The sequence below is a fragment of the Myotis yumanensis genome, unplaced genomic scaffold, assembly GCF_028538775.1.
Source record: "Myotis yumanensis isolate MYYU_CA2020_CCGP unplaced genomic scaffold, mMyoYum1.0.hap1 SCAF_23, whole genome shotgun sequence".
NCBI lineage: Eukaryota > Metazoa > Chordata > Mammalia > Chiroptera > Vespertilionidae > Myotis > Myotis yumanensis.
Genome location: NW_027223774.1, coordinates 14271164 through 14287387, shown reverse-complemented (window position 1 = coordinate 14287387; position 16224 = coordinate 14271164). Strand labels below are relative to the sequence as shown.

Genomic DNA, 16224 nt, shown 5'->3' with positions numbered 1-16224 from the left:
GGCTACAGAGAGGCTGAACAAATTGGAGGCATTAATGGACCAAGCAGGTTCGATTTAAGATACTTTACCATCACAAGCCCCAACAAAGGTCAAAACAGTCACTTGTCCACCCCAACCCCAGGGAGGCAAAACTCAGATACAGATAGTCCCTCTCTTTAAAATATATATATATATATTATTGATTTCAAAGAGGATGTAAAAAGGTGAGAGAGATAGAAACATCAATGATAAGAGAGAATCATTGATTGCTGCCTCCTGCAGGTTCCACACTGGGGATCGAGCCCACAATCCAGGCATGTGCCCTAACCTGACTGGGAATGGAACTGTGACCTCCTGGTTCATAGGTCGATGGTCAACCACTGAGCCATGCTGGCCGGGCCAGATAGTCTCTTTATTCCAGCCCAAGGGAAGCTTTCCTGTACAGAAACCCCACTGTCCTTCCCCTTCCAGGACCCAGGTGTCCCCAGCCTTGGCTCCCTCCTCCCTTAGACCCACAAGTCCAGGCTTCCAGCTCCAGTTAAAATCCCAAAAGAACAGACACAGAATGGCATTTCTACTCATCTTTATTCACTCCTCCAAAAAGCACCACAGGCCAGCCACACACTCGATTCACCCTTTCATGGTTCTCCACCCCAATGGACAAGTCCTTCCATCATTATCCAGAAATGTAGGGAACTCAGCTAAGGTGCTGAGATGGGATCGATGCTCGAGTTCTTTGTGCCCATTCTGTTTTTGGCAGATGGCAACACGGAGATTCATCATACATTTCCTTGAATTCTTGCCTTTGAGGGTCTTCCAGGCTGAAGGTGCCACGTAGACACACCCCCATGGCAGCCAGTGATCTGTCCACAGGGAGACACAGTCTTTTCTGTGTCAACTAGCAACGTTATGCCTCCACGAAGTCTAAAAGTCAAATGCCATCAAAAGTCACGATTTAAAAGGCAACCACTCCAAAAGGTAGTTGTGACACTCGAGAGTGCCAATATACAATTATATACAGTAACACAACCAGCACTCACCAACACCAGAGACACACGCAAACAAAACTGGGTCTTGCTTTCTCAGATATGATCTCTGGCATGATCCCCATTGGCATACGGGCAAAGGGAATCTGGAGCAGAGAGCAGAGATGTCAGACAGGACCAAATCAGAGATGGCGTCAAAATGACAGAAAAAGAGGGCACTCTGTGAGCAAAAGCAACCAGAATAGAGTCATCTTGATGTTGCCCGGGGCTGAGGGTGTGTGGGCAAGGGCAACCAGACTACCTCTTGAGCTCCCAGTGTGCCAGGCTTCTCGGGGGGCGGGGGGAGGGGGTGCAGTATGTTGACATGTGAGAGAGAATGCATGTACCTACATATACACTGAATTCTCACAATAACCCTGCAAGGTAGACACCATTTGCTGAGTGACTTGCCCCAGGTCACCCCCAAAGTCAGCAGGACTGTCTGATCCTAGAGCTATACTAGTAGAATTGTATTCCCCCCAGACTGAGAGCTTTGACAATGCCTGGAGCCATTCTGTACAGAGCCAAATGCTTTTACCCATCTCCACCATCTCCACTTGAAAGGGACAAATTGTGCCAGTGGTGGGAGTTCAAGCTGGAGAGGGGGGGCGGGTGGAGCCAGCCCTCAAGCCTCTGGCCCTCAGATCAGTTAGCCTTGTCTTCAGCTGTCACAGGAAATGGGACCTCAGAAGTTATGGTTGTCATCCAGCACTTTCATTTCACAGATGAGAGAATAAGGCACTGGTCCAAGTCACCCAGGGTGACGGTGGCAAAGCTGTGCTGGCTTCCCAGGTCCCCTGACCTCAGACAGGCACTTTCTCTCCTCATCTCAATCCTTTTCCCTGTCTTGTGGCAAGAGACTGACAATCTACATTTCCAGTCCTAGTTCTGCCACTGACTAATAAATTAAAGTAATAAATATTTACTAAGCACCTACTGTGTGTCAAGCACTCTTCTGGGTGCTGTGGGTACAGCATAGAACAAGACAGACAAGGGGATAATAGCTAATAATGGGTAAATAAATAAATAATTTTCTACAGTAATAATTGCTACAAGGAAAATTGACCAGCTGAGATGAGTATTTGAGTGGGGGGGGGGGGGGTGAGCTACTTCAGTTAGAGTGATCAGGGAAGGTCTCTGAGGGGACATCTGAGCTGAGACCTGATTGACAGAAGGAGCCACTCGTGGAAATTTTAGGCAGAATGAACAAGTTCCCAGGTCCTGAGGCAGGGCCCCAGAGGGCCCACTCAAGCATCGGAAGGAAGATCTAGCAAGCTGGTTGGGGGATGGGGTGAGGCAATGAGAAAAGGCGGGGGCCAGGCCACACAGCCTCTCTGTGTGCTGTGGGGCCTAGAATCTGCCCTCTCTGAGCTTTGCTCTCCCCGACTATCACAGAAGTGGTTCTACGGGATGGCCTCTCGGGTCCCCCTTGCTGGTCTCCCCCCCCCCCACACACACACACACTTGCTGTTTTTGACACTGAAGAATTCTGTGCCCTGTGGCTGCTCCTCTGCATGCAGGTGCAGCCTAAAACATCCCAGGCATACGGCTCTGCCTTTGCCTCACTGTGGCCCATCCCCACAGGCTGGAACACCTGCCCAGCTGTCCTTTGGGTCCCTTGCTCACTGCGGCACTCTCTGTGTACACCCAGGGTGCCAACACAGGAAGGCCTGGATTAGTGCAGCAGTACAGCTGCTTCTCCACAAAGGCAGATGTACAAAAGTACCAAGGCCAGGAAGGGCTCAGGTTTAATGACAGCAGAAATCAAGTCCAAAACTAGAAGCCACTAAAGGAGAGGAACAGACAGAGGAACAGACTGCCCAGAGAGCTCCCCACTCACCCAGCACCTATGAAACGGGGGCGGTCTTACCCCTTCCCAAAGTCACACAGGGGCGGTTTCCAGGACCCAAGCCCATCAGGGATTTGCAGGAGATACCTCTGAGGTAGGGGTTCCTGCCCTTCCATTGCCAGAAAGCCTCATTCCTGGTGCCTGGCCACCCCCCAGAGCCCGCCAGGCCCCTTACCTCCTCCCCTCACTTTTGTGTGGCCATCCTCCCCGCAAATGCTGGGGTCCCCCTCCTCCAGGAGCAAATACTGAACATCTCTCTCCTCCCTAAGAGAGACCGGAGGGTTTCTAGTTCTGTCACACAGCCCTGTTCCCTCCTCAGATGCAGACCTCCCAGCACCCAGGAATTAGGAACCATGTTCCACAGCCCTCCTGGGAGCCAGGAGTCTGAGCCCCCCGCCTGCCCTTCCCCCCATGAAGGTTCACAGCCCACTGCATCTTTCCCCCTAGAAAGCCGACACCCCATATCCCTTTGTGCCTTAGAAGTCCAAGAGTTCCAGCTCCCTGGAGTACCCGGATCCCTTCCTCCATTCTGGAACCCCCATTACCACAGACAAGTCCCTCACCAGGAATCAGGGCTTCCACACCACCTACCCCTGGAGGACTAGATGTCCAAGACATCCACTTTCTACTCCCTTCTAGAGTCCAACTGCTCAACTCCCTTCAGGACACACGGCTAGGGGTCCTGCCCCATGATCCCCAGAGAAATCAGGAGTCCTGACTCCCAGATTCGATTCCCCTCCAAGACCTAGGAATCCGGGTGACTAGAAGTCACATATCCCAACCAATAGCCAGGCTCAATCCCCTCAAGCATCCAGGATTCGGATTGGCGACACACTTGCTCTGTTATCTGAGGCCCAGACACCCCAGGCCAGAGTCCGGACCCCTAAACCCCTCCCTCTAAACCGGACTTGGGAGTCCTCAGCCCCTGGCGGAGCACCCGGGTGGCCCTGGCCTTCATCCCACCTCTCACTGAGCAGGCGCATGGGGTGCCAGCACTGCCTCCGCATCAGCCAGCATCTCGTCCAGCGCCTGCAGCAGGACGCCGTGGGCCGCGCGGTAGCCCAGGCCACCGGTGGCCGCCGCGCCGCCTGCGGGCCACAGGAAGGAGAGCGCCCCCAGCGCGGCTCCCCCTGCAGTGCCCTCGCCGGCCCATGCCCCCAGCCTCGCCTCCACTTCGGCGCGAGTGACTGGGCCGGGGAAGTGCGTCCGCTTGGCCAGCTCCCCGGGAGCCAAACCCAGCGTGCGCTCGCGCCGAGCCAGCGCTGTGGGTTCGAGCCCCAGCGCCCGCCGCCACTCTGCCAGCTGACCGCGCAGAAGGGCCACGTCACAGGCCCAGCCGAGCCCGGGTACCGGTGCTGCAGCTGCCGCCAGGCTAGCCAACAGAGCCGGCCGCCACGCCCCAGCCCGCAGCGCCGCAGCCTTGGTTCGGGCTGCACGCGGGGACGTGGGTGGCAGCGCCAGCAGCAGCGCGCCCGCCTGGGCTGGGGGAAGCGCGCGCTGCAGCCACTCGCAGAGCCCGGGGAGTCCGCCCCTCCGCAAGGGGAACACCGGTGGCAGCGCCTCCTCCAGCACCTCCCACGTCTCGTCCTCAGGGCTCCAGGCAGCCGCGCGCTCAGAGTCCCCACTGCCCGATTGCTTCGCGTTGCCGCCAGCCTGCTGCGAACTCTCACTGCCTGCTTTCTGCGACTCGCTGCGTGCCTCCTCCCACCCCCCTCCACCTGCGTTCTCTACGCTCTCCCTGCTGGGCTTCTCTGCCTTTTCCTCTTCTTCCAGAGGCTCCGGATCCTCGCCCTCACCGTCTATTCGCACACAGACCAACGGGGCATCCGGTAGCACCAAGGGCCGGACCTGGGCCCAGTCCTCCTCAGTGGGGGCTCCAGGGGTGACCAGGATGAGGGCGTCGTAGTGGGTTGGGTGGGGGGCGGCAGCAGTAGTCGCAGAGCCCAGAGGGATGGTCCAGAGCACCACATTGGGGCGCTCCGGGGCCGGGTAGGGTGTGGGCCCAGTGGGTGGCGAAGCAGGCACAGCACCTGGGTCCCCGGTGTCCAGCCCAAGCAGCATGTCCAGCACAAAGCCCGTGTCAGCAGTGCCGGCTATGGCCAGGTCCAGGCGGGCGCTACCCAGTCGCTCTAGGCCAGCACGAACCCAGGAGAGCGCGGCCTCCAGGCCACCCTTTTCGAAGGCCTCTCGTACAGCCTCTAGCTCAGCTGCTCCCAGCACCTCGAAGCCATCCTGAGCCGGTGGCAGGAGCCTGTGGGGACAGGAAGGGATAGGATCAAAGGCAGAAGAGGGGCAGAGAGCTGGGCTAGGGGACAGGACTGGGCTATGATGACAAATGTGGAACTTTCTGAATAACCTTGAGTGACGAAGGAGCAGGCGAGGGAGGGGGCCAGTTGATGTCCCAGCAAATAGAAACCAGGGCTAAGATGAAAAGGGAGAGATTTAAAGCAGGGATGGGGTGGCTTGAATGAGCTTAGGTTTCCGACAGGGCTGAAAACCAGACCCAGCTAAGTCTTCCCCAGCATAGAGTCTTTGGGGTGAGGCTTTTCCTAGGGACTAGCAAGGGTAAGAAAAGGCTGTGCTGGGTGGGGCAAAACACTGGGCAGGCAGGGCTTGGAGCAAAGACAGAATCAGCACTGTATTGTGGACTAAATGAAAGTGTAGCTCTATTCACTATTCGAAATGGGCAAGGTCACCAAGGGGGCTCTTTTCTGACACTGGGTGTAAGGACAGGAGGAAAGACCAGGGAGAAATCTCACCTACTAGTTCTTACCAGTGGGACGTGGCTAAGGAAAATAGAGGAGCAGTGGGACTGGAGGAGAGGCTGCCCCTCCCTAAGCCAGAGGCAGCTGGCGGAGAAAATTCAGGAGGGCAGCCAGCAAGTGGGCACAAAAATGAGAGGAGATTAAAGAATGGCAATGGGGGAGGGTACCCAGAAATAATGAAGCTCCCTGAGGGTGTGGCTTTAGGGCAACTGGGGTCACTTGAGAACCATGCAGATGGGGAGGATGAGGAAGATTTGAGACTGCAAGCCTTCAGGTAAAATCTTTGTGAGGATCACTAGCTTGTGTGGAAGAGTGAGCCCTTCTTCACACTTTTGCATGGGGGCAGTATTTGGGGGATAGGTCCCGGCCTCTTCTAGAATTCCTATTAGGGAGAGGGGCTTGTGACCTCAGAGCACTCAGGAGGCGGGACCTGGATGACAGGTCCTGAGCTCTTGCTGGCCCCCGGCTAGGGCGGGGCCTATCTAACAAAAGAGGATCAAGCAGGGCCGCTTGCTGGATTGGAGCACCGCTGAGGGACGGGGCCTGGATTCTTGGATTTGGGAGCAGTTTTCATTAAGGCTTGCTGCAAACTCGCTGAGGGCGGGGTCTGGAAGACTTAAAGAGCACCTCTGGGGTGAAGTCTGCATTAAAAGACCAGGCCTCCCCAACCCACCCCGAAACGCCGGGCTCACCTCTGCAGTGCCTCCGCCTGGCTCCGCAGCGCCGCCCGCAGGCGCTCCAGCTCCTCGCAGCCGTCGCAGTCCGCCTGCAGCACATAGACAGGCACAGCTCCCAACCCAGCGCTGTCCAGGAGGGCCGCTGTCTGATCGCGGGCCTGGGCTTCATTCTGTGGATCCCCGGGTCGGAGGTTCCGCACAGCCAGCAGCGGGGTTCCTCGGGCCAGTGCGGCCCGCGCTGCCTCCCCCAGCGCTGGGGCCAAGGGCTCGTCGTTCCCCTCCGGGCTGGGCAGCACCAAGACCAACACGTTCGCCTCCGCTGCCCAGGGCCCGGGCGCAGCGGGTGGGCAACTCAGCTCACCCAGGAAGAGGCCTGGGCCCGCAGCTCGCAGGCTGGGGAGTGCGGGGTCTGGCCGCCCATCGGGGATCTCCACCACCTCCACGTCCTTGTTGCACAGCGCGGCAACCAGCGCCGACTTCCCCGCACCCGGGGGCCCCAGGAACAGGGCGGTGACGTCACCCCGAGGTAGAGGCATAGCTGGAAAGCAAGCGACGGGGAAGCCCGGAGTCAGGGGGCACCCGGCCGTGTTCTTGGCTGTAATCCCACTCTGGCCCTAGACTTCAGTCCTCCACCCTGTCCCCTTCTTCCATTCTCGGGGATCACGCCCAGGGACCGAGAAATCCAGCGCCGAGACCCTACTCCCCAGGGACCCGGAGTCCTCTCCAGTCCTCTTGATGGATGCGTTTCCCTTTCTATTTCAAAAACTCAGAAATCCGGCCTCTAGCCCTCCTCCTCCCGCAGGGACACGTTTATTGTTAATCCCTCACCCCTCCCTTCCCAATCACCAACCGAGCAAACAGCCGGAGGGTATGGTCGCGCTGTCGCCGGTGGCCGGTCCGCCGCTGAGAAGTCGGACGGCCCGGGACTGAAGCGGCTGGAGCGCCGGGGTTTGGGGACCTCCAGACGTGTTCGGGAAGCTCTGACCTGACGTCACTCCTTGTAGGAGGCGGTGCCATGGAAGTGAGATCTCAGGGACACAGCCCTCCGCGGCGCCTGCGCAGAATGGCCCCGGGAGCTTGCTCCTCCCCTCCCTCCCCCCACCCCCGCGCGGCCGCAGAACCTGGAACAATGAGGAGCCAGGGCGCCTGCGCGCCAGGAGCGCCGGCCACACGTGTGCAGTGGCTCAGGTCTGTGCGGCTCGGGTGGCTCGCAGCGTCATCAGGCCGCACCCCGGTGCAGGGAAGGACCCTTCCTGCTATTTTCAGGACCGAGTGGCACGACTGCATCACTGCCGGATGGCAATCCAGGATCTCGGCCTCGACAGGCTCATCAGGCGAAAGAACGTGGAAACCACGGGTACCCAGAGACTCGGCGGGCCCCACCCGGCTTCCCTGCCGGGGGCGGAGCTGTGACGAGCCACTGACAGGCGCAACGAAAGGCAGCCTTTCTGCTGCTTGGAGCAAAGCAGAGGCGGGGGCTGCCCACGTGGGGAGGGGAGCGCCGAGGGCGGTGCTCGAGGCTGCGGGACCCCCAGCTGAAAGCGCGCGGAGGCGGGGCCTCGGGGTGGAACAAGAGTGTAAGGATGTTGGAGAAGGCTGTCTACAGGGAAGAGGCGGGCTAGAGCGTGGGTACCACCACCTGCCTCAGGAATGTGGGAGAGACGGGGACAAGGATGGTGTCAGATCAAGGGTTCCGCGCCCTGAGTTTAGGGAGCTAGTTGCTGTCGGTCTTGGGTCTCACACAGGTGGGATGGCTCTAAGGGGAGCCACAAACCCAGGAGTCGAATCTTTGGGGCGGGGGGGATTGACGTTTCTCTAGTGAGAGCTCCATCAGGTTAGAGTTCAAGGAGATGGTATCTCACGGGGTCAAAGGCTGGCAAGGTCATAAGATTAGTGGGCTCTCGGGCTGGTGACAGATGAGCTGCGTCTTTTGATTTCCTGTTGTCATGCGTGCTCCTCTCTTGACCAGAGGGGTCCTAGTCACCATGGAGGACCCGCTTCCCGAAGAGACCATGGAGCAGCTGGATTCGGCAAAAGAGAGGAGTCCCCGCAGTGCAGGAGGCTGACATCCGTGAGTACAGCTGGCCAGAGGGTGGGGCGCAGGAACTGATGCTAAAAGGATTTCTATTGCATTTCAATGGCCAAGGCGCTGTAGGGACTTGCCTGTTGGGGAGCTAGCCCGACCAGGAACTGCCACTCCCCAGCCTTGCCCTTATTACGCTCAGATGTACCCACCCTGCTCTGTCCACACAAGTATGAATGGGATGCAGTTCAGAGGGACACAGTGGCATCCAGAGAGGCTTGGGATGGGAGATGTGGCTGGGATACAACGGAGACGGAGAGGAACCCCAGGCTCCAGTTCCAACTCTGGGCAGACTTGCAGTGCCACTTGGGACGTGGCCTCCCCATCTGTGAAAAAGGTCTGCCATTATTCACCTCTGCTCACCACAAAGGGCTGTTATGTAGGTTAGCGGCAGAAAAGATGAAAACTTGAGGGTAATGAAAGTAGCCAGTTTGACATAATAGCAACGCTCCCGCTGAATGCCTACTATGTGTTAGGCCAGTGGTCGGCAAACTCATTAGTCAACAGAGCCAAATATCAACACCACTTTTTTTTTTTTTTTATATTTTATTGATTTTTTACAGAGAGGAAGGGAGAGAGAGATAGAGAGTTAGAAACATCGATGAGAGAGAAACATCGACCAGCTGCCTCCTGCACATCTCCCACTGGGGATGTGCCCGCAACCCAGGTACATGCCCTTGACCGGAATCGAACCTGGGACCCTTCAGTCCGCAGGCCGACGCTCTATCCACCGAGCCAAACCGGTTTCGGCAACACCACTTCTTCAAAACAGACTCGCCCAGGCCGAAAACCGACTTCTGTGCATGGGCCACGAAGTTTCAGTCGCACTGTACGTGCGCGCCCGCACGTGGTATTTTGTGAAAGAGCCACACTCAAGGGATCAAAGAGCCGCAGTTTGCCTACCACTGTGTTAGGCCATTAGCACCTGTTATCCTATCCAGTCCTCACAGAGCCTATGAAATTCATTATTATCACTTTCAGTTGAGGGAACTGAGGCAAAGAGAGGTTAAGTATTTGTAACGGTGACAGCCAGAGTCAATGCCCTCCAGCCAAAGACCCGCAGGAACACACCTGTAGTCCACAAGTTGGTTTATTGCTCACTGCGCTGAGGAAGCACACACACTGCGGGGGCACCAACTGCTTATAGGATTGGAGTCTGTGGTGGGTGATTTTGGGGAGGGTTTTGCTCTGGATTGGATGGTGCCAGGAATCAGGGCAACTCTGGTTGGCTATCTTAAGAAATCTTACCTAGAAGGCAGAGGAACAAGCAGGGCACAAGCTGTGACTGGTAAACCAGCAGTCACCACTCATATTACCCAGGACGAGGTATTTGGTCATTTTTGTGGCTTGGACAATATTAATGTTTTGTCTGTGTTCAGATGCAATTATGGCATCATCTTGTCTTTTTCCCCCACCTAAAACGGGACAAATGCCTTTACTGGTTGCAACGGGAAGTGGAAAAGGAGGGGATATGACAGCTCCGGTTCCTGGGGCAGCTTCGCAGACTCTGTGGCCGCCCTCCCATTGTTGGCTTGATTCAGTCAGTGTGGCCTTGTCTGATGATTTTCTGTAAAATAGTTTATGTTCAACAGGACAATGCCAAAGCCTATCATAGTGCCAGGCCAGGTCCTGGCTGTGGGGCTGCTTTTCTCCTAACAGTAATAATTACAAACCACTGTGTAGAGAGTTCTAAGCACTTTGTGTAAATTCATTCATGTACTGCTTACCTATCAGGTAAATACTGATGGGGGTATGACCCCATTTTCCAGATGAGGAAACTATTGTATCTGCCTGGGAAATGGTAGAACCAGCCCGTCTCCAGAGGCTGTGCTCTGATCACACAGCTGTATTGGAAGGACAGACTCCCTGGGTTCCAGTCCTAACTCCATTTCATTTCCTAACCTCATGACTGTGGGCAAGTTCCCTAACTTTTCTGAGCGTCAGTCTGCTTATCCATAAAACAGGTCCAATAATAATTTGCCTGGACTGCTGTCCAGCCCTGGCACACAGCCTGGTACATAGTAAGCACTGAATGTTCATTGTTGGCATGATGCTGGGCGTGGGAGAAGTCCTGGAGACTCTTGCTGGCCTCCCCCGCCCTCTCCCCACGTCCCTCAGGCCATCTGGGGGCCCTGCCGTGCACTCGCTGCCTCATCACCTTCGCCAATTCCAAGTTCCAGCAGTGCCACATGAAGCGGGAGCACCCAGCCGACTTCGTGGCCCAGAAGCTGCAGGGGGCGCTCTTCGTCTGCTTCACCTGCGCCCGCTCCTTCCTCTCCTCCACGGCCCTGATCGCCCACCAGCGCAGCCACAGTCCTGCTACCAGGCTTTCCCTGACGGTTGCACCCACCATTGCCCAGACCACCTTCCCCTGCCCTGATTGTGGCAAGACCTTTCGGCAGGCCGCTTCTCTGAGGTGGCACCGCCAGGTGCATGAAGCTCGCTTCCCTCCTGGCCCCTTTGCCTGCACTGAATGTGGGCAGGACTTTGCCCAGGAAGCTGGGCTGCATCAACACTACATCCGGTGTGCCCGTGGGGACCCTTGGGTGCAGCTTCAGCCCTCCCCAGGGCAAAGGGGGCTCTGTGGCTGGTGGGACCTACCTTTAATAATAGGATGGGCCCTTGGAGGAGTTTGCTGGAAAGGCAAAGGGCTCCTGATAAATAGAACCCAGAATATGCTCTTGGAGGACAGAAAGGCCTTAGGTGAAATCAGACAATTGTGAGATCTTTTGTTAAAAAATATATGTAAGAGGGAAAATTATTTTTATCTCCCTCATTCCCACTTAAGTAGTTTGAAATCATAAGCAGCTGTGGATTGTGTAATCACCTTTAATTCTTCCCAGATGGATGCCATGGGCTGTAGGAGCAAATTGCCCTGGCTTTGTGCCTGACTGGGGGCCGGGAAGGTGAGTGTTGCTGGCCTGTGAAGCCACCAGATGGGCCCCAGACATGGAGCAGCTCCAGTCTTTGGGGATGGGCAGCGAAGTTAGGAGCTGTACGGAGTAATGTGGGGGTGCAGTTCAAATCTGTCTTCTCCCCACCCTCTCCCAGCCTTTCCCACTCGAGGGGCCATGGCATTGGGTGGCTTTGTCCTCCCACCCCAGATAATTTAAATAATTTTATGCACCATTCTGGTCATGGGATATTTTGTATATGTGTAGGTGAAATGACACAAATAAACTAACAGTATCTAAAAACAGAAAAGCTCTACATTAAAATAGCTAAACAAGGAACTCTGGTTTTTCAGCAGAAATCCCCAGAGTACATAAGAAGGGCATGAGGAGGGGGATCTCAGGCCGTAGCCCTATGAGGAAACTGGTTTGGAATCAAACAGAGATACCTTCTGTTTCCTGTTGTATTTGGCCAACATTGGGAGATTTCCCATTAAGATCCTATTTTCAGCTCTTGAAAAGCCCATCCTCAGCTGAGTGGCCAATTTAACTCCTTGCATTACCTGCCCTGCCCCTAGACACAATGGTTGATGCCCTGTATACAATAATCATAGACTCATTTAAATTGAGGGATGTTTTTAAAGCCCACAGGTGGGATGGATGTGGTAGTGACTGATAGCTGTCTCCCAATTTTTAGCTAGGCACATGATGGCTACAAAGACCACATTTCCCAGGTTCTCTTGCAGCTAGCTGTGGCCCTGTGACTAAGTTCTGGCTAAATTCCTGGGTAGAGTCCTCAAGCTTCAGAAAGGGACATGCCTTTCTTCCACCTTCTGCCTGAAATGTGGACATAGTATCCAGTCATTTTGGACCATGAGAGCAACAGGTGGGATGGTAGAGCAACTTCATGCAGCAGTGCCATCGTATCAGCCCGAGAACACCCACTTCCCTACTGTTATATAAGAGAGAAATAAGCCTCTATCTTGTTTAAGCTGCCGTTAGCTTGGGTCTCTTGTCACATGCAGCAAAATGTATAGCCTAAGGCAGGTGTCTGTAAACTATGGCCAAATCCAGCTTACCTCCTGATTTTGCAAATAAAGTTTTATTGGAACACAGTCATGCTTGTTCATTTACCTATTGTGTATGGTTGTTTTCACATAGGACAGCAGATTCGAGGAGCTGCAACAGAGATTATAAAGCCTAAAATAGTTACCATACAGTCCATTACAGTAAAAGTCTACCAACCCCTTCTCTAATAGACATACAACCTACTCTGTGGCTGGATGCAGGGTTTCCGCCCTGGGAAATACTACCTGTAACAGGGATGTTTGTGTGTGTAGGATTTGGGGCAGGGCTAGCTAACCTGTATCTCTTTTTTGGAGTGACTTATGGAGAAACTGGTTTGTAGTCATTTGGCCATCAATGTTTTCTAAGATACCAACTTTAACAAGGCCAAACATTTCCTCTGGCATATGGTAAGAGCCCAGAAGTTTCTGACCCAGGTGTTTCATACCCCCCACCCCTCTCCAGCAGCCCTACACACCCCCCTGACAAACCTAAGGATTTAATCCCACATGCTCTCCTGAGACAGCTGCCTGCCCAAGTATACCCTTGGCTTCTGTTCTCTCTATACTCTCCAGATGTCATAGGTTCCTAAGACTTTCTATAGTGTCACTGGTGACTCCCAAATCTATCTTCAGCCCAAACCCCAGACTTCTCTCCATGAGATACAGCCACCTGGACGACAAATGGGAGTTGCAAACTTAAAGTGGGTCCCCTGCAGTCCCCTACCTCCACCATAACTGCCATTGTATTAGTAAACCCTCCACTCTACTTCTAAATTCCTGAAGAATCTGATTACTTTCCCCCAGCCCTACTCTCCTAACGGATCCCCTTGCTATGACTCCCCCCTTCCAGTCTCTATTACAGACCACTCCTGTGCATGTTAATCAGCTTATGCCACTTCTCATTTAAAACCCTCCAAAGGCATCCCATAAATGACTTCCAAATACTTTCCCCAGGCCCACAGAACCCAACAATAACTGAGTCCCAGCCCACTAAGCAATCTCAGCTCCATCACTCTGTCCGCTTCACCTCTCTCCAGCTACACAAGCCAGCTTGGCTTCTGCCTCAGGGCCTTTGCACTTGCTGTTCCCTCTGCCTGAAGTGCTCTTACCCAGAACTTTGCAAAGCTACCTCCTCGTTATTCTGGTTTCAACATGTGCCACCTCCTCAGAGAGGGCTTCCTTGACCTGACTGGCTAAAGTAGCACTTCCAACCCTTACCTTGATTTAATTTCTTCCCACCGCTTTTCAACACCTGAAATTATCACACTTGTTTATTTCATTATCTGTGTCCTTGTATTGGAATCCAAGCTCCTGAGGGCAACTGCTTCATCTCTACACTTAGGACAGTGCTTACCAAAGAGAATTAAAAAATACTTGACAATGTGTTTGCCTAGTGTCTCTTGGCCTGCAGCCTGCCTTAGAGAGCTGGCTTCCTTAAGTTCTGCCATGAGAGATATGGGCAGAAGGAAGGTAGGAGGAAGGGGAAAGGACTTGCTTTGGACTTTTGCTGGAACCCCTCCAGCAGCAGCTCAGGCTCCAGTACCTGTCTATACTCGCACAAGGCACTGTGCCCCTCTTGAGATTTAAGCACCAGCACATGGCACCTGTCAGTGGTCCCTGCACCAGCCGCACGTAGCCTGCCCTTCAAGCACCTATTGGGTTCTGGTCATCTCACTTCTCTTTCTGTATCCCAGTCCCAGAGGTGGGAGCTTCTTGCAAACACATTTCTGGGTTATCTCACTTTTCCATGTTTTCACTTCCAGCCTTGTAACACCTGTGTGACCAATTCCCTGTATTAAATCCTCTTTGGAATTCCTAGCTTGGTTTCACACTCTGGCTGGGCCCCTAGGAACAGAATGAGCCCACTGGCAGCAGACTGGGTCTCTTGATTACCAGGCTCTCCTGATTCTTAGGAATTTTTGCTGACAAATGGGTAATTCTCTACATCTATGCTCAGAAAGCAAGCCCTGTCTTAGGGCAGAGGAGGGCTTACACATGGCTGTCCCAGGAAATAAAAATCCATCCATGTTGTTTTAATGAGCTGTGCATTTCAGCTTTGATGATTCTGAGATTCCATAATGTTAAGCTATAGTAGATACGAAAGTTTCAGTGGATAAATGTCAGGTTCTGAGATTTGGAGCTTGTAGTATGAAAAGTATGAGTTTTGAAAGATGTTTTGGTCGCCCTGGCCAGTGGTTCAGTCGGTTGGAGCATTGTTCTGTACACCAAAGGTAGCAGGTTTGATTCGGGCAGGGCACATACCCAGGTTACAGGTTAGATCCCCAGTTGGGGCACGTGGGAGAGGTAACCAACCAATGTTTCTCACATTGATGTCTCTGTCTCTCCCTCCCCTCCTCTAAAAACTAAACTTAAAAAAAAAGGTGAAAGATGCTTTGGTCTAACATCCTGTAACAGGCATCAAATGCAGATGTTCTTTGGGGCCAAGCAGGTAACATAAATCAATGAAGCAAGCATGTATGAGGGGTCTAGATATCAGGTGATGGGCACTGGGCACAAGGCAGGGAATGCCCATATTAACACGTGGAGGTGACCTTACTCAGCTCCATCAGATTACTGCCCCATGGGATTGTGGGTTCAGCAATCTAGATCTCACAGTTTTTCAAGAGAAGCCAGAAACCTCCATTTCTATATGAAATCTGCCTGGAGGACATTTTATTTTGATTTTTAGAGAGAGGGAGAGAAACATTGATTGGTTGCCTCCCACATGCGCCCTGACCGGGAATCAAATCCTCGACCTTGGCAGGACGACACTCCTACCAACTGAGCCACAGTGGCCAGAGCAAATCAGACATTAAAAAAAATTTTTTTTTTATTGATTTCAGAGAGGAAGAGAGAGGGAGAGAGACAGAAACATCAATAATAAGAGAGTCACTGATCAGCTGCCTCCTGCATGCCCCCTACTGGGGATTAAGCCTGCAATCCTGGCAAATCCAACAGTCACCTCCTGGATCATGGGTCCAATGAGCCACACGAGCCGGGCTGCCCATTTTTAAATGTTGGTAACCAACGTGCTTGAAAAACCTCAATAATTTTGTGGAGGCTAAACACACTCCTGCAAATCAGAAGGTGGCTGGGGAGAGCCAGACTTCCATTCTGGTGGCTTCATGGCTAAGAATATGTGCCCTGCATCCAGTTGTCTGGAATCAAGCCTGGGATCTGCTAGTTACTGGTGGATAACTCAATGTCTCTGTGCCCCAGGTGTAGCAGCTGTAAAATGATCATGATAGCAGACCCTGTGCTTCTAAAGATTATGATGATGACTCAGACTCAGAGAGAAAGCCAAAGTCAGTATAGTGGTCTGCCTTCCTCACTAACAGCCTCTTGGTCCTGTGCGCTCTACCACAAACATCCTAAGCAGGCTCTCACCTCAGGGCCTTTGCACCTGCTGTTCCTGCAGAGAGCCACAAACTCACTCCTTCCCCTCCTCTAGGTCTCTGCTCTGTCACCTTCTCCATGAAGCCTTCCTGGACCACCCCACTTGGAACTGCTTCACACACACAACCCTCGTATCCCCTTTCCCTCCACAGCACTTTCTAACAGTACATCCTATATAATAAAAGGGAAATATGCAAATTGACCCTAACGGTGCAACAACCGGGGAACAACCGGTTGCTATGATGCACACTGACCACCAGGGAGCAGACAGCTCAGCACAGGAGCTGCCCTCTGATGGTCAGTGCACTCCCATAGGGGGAGCTCCGCTCAACCACAAGCCAGGCTGACAGCAGCAGCACTAAGGATGTCCGATTGCGGCTTAGGCCTGCCCACTCCCCGCAGGGAGTGGGCCTAAGCTGTCAGTCGGACATCCCCCAGGGGCTCCCAGGCTGTCAAACGGATGTCTGACTGCCAGCTTAGGTCTGATCCCCT

The 16224-nt window shown here is 53.8% G+C and overlaps 2 protein-coding genes across 2 annotated transcripts; one reads left to right on the top strand and one right to left on the bottom strand.

The window, feature by feature from the left end:
* Positions 1-545: 545 nt before the first annotated feature.
* Positions 546-7284, bottom strand: IRGQ (immunity related GTPase Q). Its single transcript, XM_070401881.1, has 3 exons — positions 7146-7284; positions 6311-6833; positions 546-5104 (listed from the first exon to the last, which is right to left on the bottom strand). The coding sequence occupies exons 2-3, from the start codon at positions 6829-6831 to the stop codon at positions 3820-3822; spliced, it is 1806 nt and encodes a 601-aa protein (XP_070257982.1). The 5' UTR covers positions 6832-6833; positions 7146-7284; the 3' UTR covers positions 546-3819.
* A 981-nt stretch (positions 7285-8265) lies between these two features.
* Positions 8266-12375, top strand: ZNF576 (zinc finger protein 576). The gene is made up of 3 exons (XM_070401990.1): positions 8266-8356; positions 10153-10161; positions 10497-12375. The coding sequence occupies exons 1-3, from the start codon at positions 8281-8283 to the stop codon at positions 11099-11101; spliced, it is 690 nt and encodes a 229-aa protein (XP_070258091.1). The 5' UTR covers positions 8266-8280; the 3' UTR covers positions 11102-12375.
* The last annotated feature ends 3849 nt before the right edge of the window (positions 12376-16224 follow it).

Bases quoted from the DNA above. Each gene is read 5' to 3' on its own strand.
- IRGQ (XM_070401881.1), bottom strand. From the start codon at position 6,831: ATGCCTCTACCTCGGGGTGACGTCACCGCCCTGTTCCTGGGGCCCCCG. The intron at 5,105-6,310 runs GTGAGCCCGGCG...CTGTCCCCACAG, and splicing joins CAGGCGGAGGCACTGCAGAG to GCTCCTGCCACCGGCTCAGG.
- ZNF576 (XM_070401990.1), top strand. From the start codon at position 8,281: ATGGAGGACCCGCTTCCCGAAGAGACCATGGAGCAGCTGGATTCGGCA.